Source organism: Pundamilia nyererei, unplaced genomic scaffold (genome assembly GCF_000239375.1).
Source record: "Pundamilia nyererei isolate P.nyererei 1_Seehausen unplaced genomic scaffold, PunNye1.0 scaffold03370, whole genome shotgun sequence".
NCBI classification, from domain to species: domain Eukaryota; kingdom Metazoa; phylum Chordata; class Actinopteri; order Cichliformes; family Cichlidae; genus Pundamilia; species Pundamilia nyererei.
Window position 1 is genome coordinate 149 of NW_005190771.1, and position 1,197 is coordinate 1,345.

Below are 1,197 nucleotides of genomic sequence, written 5' to 3' on the forward strand. Positions count from 1 at the left end.
TCAAAAGTTATTCATTAAAATCCGACTAACTTCCGCCTGTTCAATTCATAAAGTCTAATGCTGGGGTGTGTGGTGTTGTCAGTTTTACGGCTGTTGTAAATACACAATTTGTCACATGAATTGCTTTGGTAATTAGATTTAACGTTACATTTTTGACAGATATTCAAATTAATCAAATAAGACATTATTTATAACTGTTTAAGGTGTAATGGTTTGTGCATTGGTTAGTCATATACACTTTATGTTGTCTCATCTAGCACCATAATCAGGTTTTGTCTTTATTCCATCTTATATTTTCCAGCTGCTGTTCCCGAACAGCCACCCAGAGACCCTTTGCTGCAGTTAGTCTCCCTGCAGGAGGCGTCTGGCTGCTGGCTGCTTGATCCAGCTCTGGCTGCTGCACTGGGAAAGACCGACGAGGAGATGGAAAAGTCAAAGCCTGAAAAGGTGGGCTGTTGCTTTGGCTGTTGAAATAGTAACACAAATGTAAAATACTGTATAACAAATTTCATAGCATGATCTGAATGAAAACTAGAATTACAACACAACAGAAAACAAATGGAAATAAAGTCAGACTAACTGTAGGCCTTCTTGCTGCATGAAAATAAGCATCTGTACATCAGACACTCACACTGTAACAGTTCCAGACTTGAACAGTCCCTTTTCCATTCACGCCGATGCATGTGACATTGGTCTTGGGGCAGTGTTGATGCAAAAGGATGACAAGGGTTGTGAGTATGTTGTGGCTTTTGCTAGTCGCTCCCTTCACAAAGCTGAACTGCCCTATTGCACTTCAGAGAAGGAGTGTCTTGCTGTGATATGGGCTCTGGAACACTTCCGCCCATATGTTGAAGGTGTTCATGTTACTATCTTCACTGACCACAAAAGTCTCAGGTGACTCATGTCTCGTCAAAACCCAACGGGCCGACTTGCCCGCTGGTCACTTCGTTTGCAGGACTTTGGTTTCACAATAGTGCACAATAGAACCCAAGTCCACATGTGCTTTGCACCCTTTGAAAGAGCTGAAACTGTTTGACATGGTCAAACAGACATGGTACGCCCACTTACCTGATTTCTGACAGAGGGTCTCCTTTTGTGAGTGAGCTTTTTGAACATGTTGTTTCTGCCTTAGGCTCGGTGCACAGACTCACTACGGCATATCACCCTCAGACAAATGCTACTGAACGCGTCAACCGG

General features: G+C 42.9%; 1 protein-coding gene across 1 annotated transcript in view; it reads left to right on the top strand.

Moving 5' to 3' along the window:
* Positions 1-257: 257 nt before the first annotated feature.
* Positions 258-1,197, top strand: part of LOC102203538 (von Willebrand factor A domain-containing protein 5A-like) — a gene marked incomplete at its 5' end in the record, with an annotated part of 3,011 nt that continues 2,071 nt past the window's right edge. The window contains one exon of the mRNA XM_005755801.2: positions 258-447. Within this exon, the coding sequence (XP_005755858.2) occupies positions 258-447 (190 nt within the window). The remainder of the gene's footprint in view (positions 448-1,197) is intronic.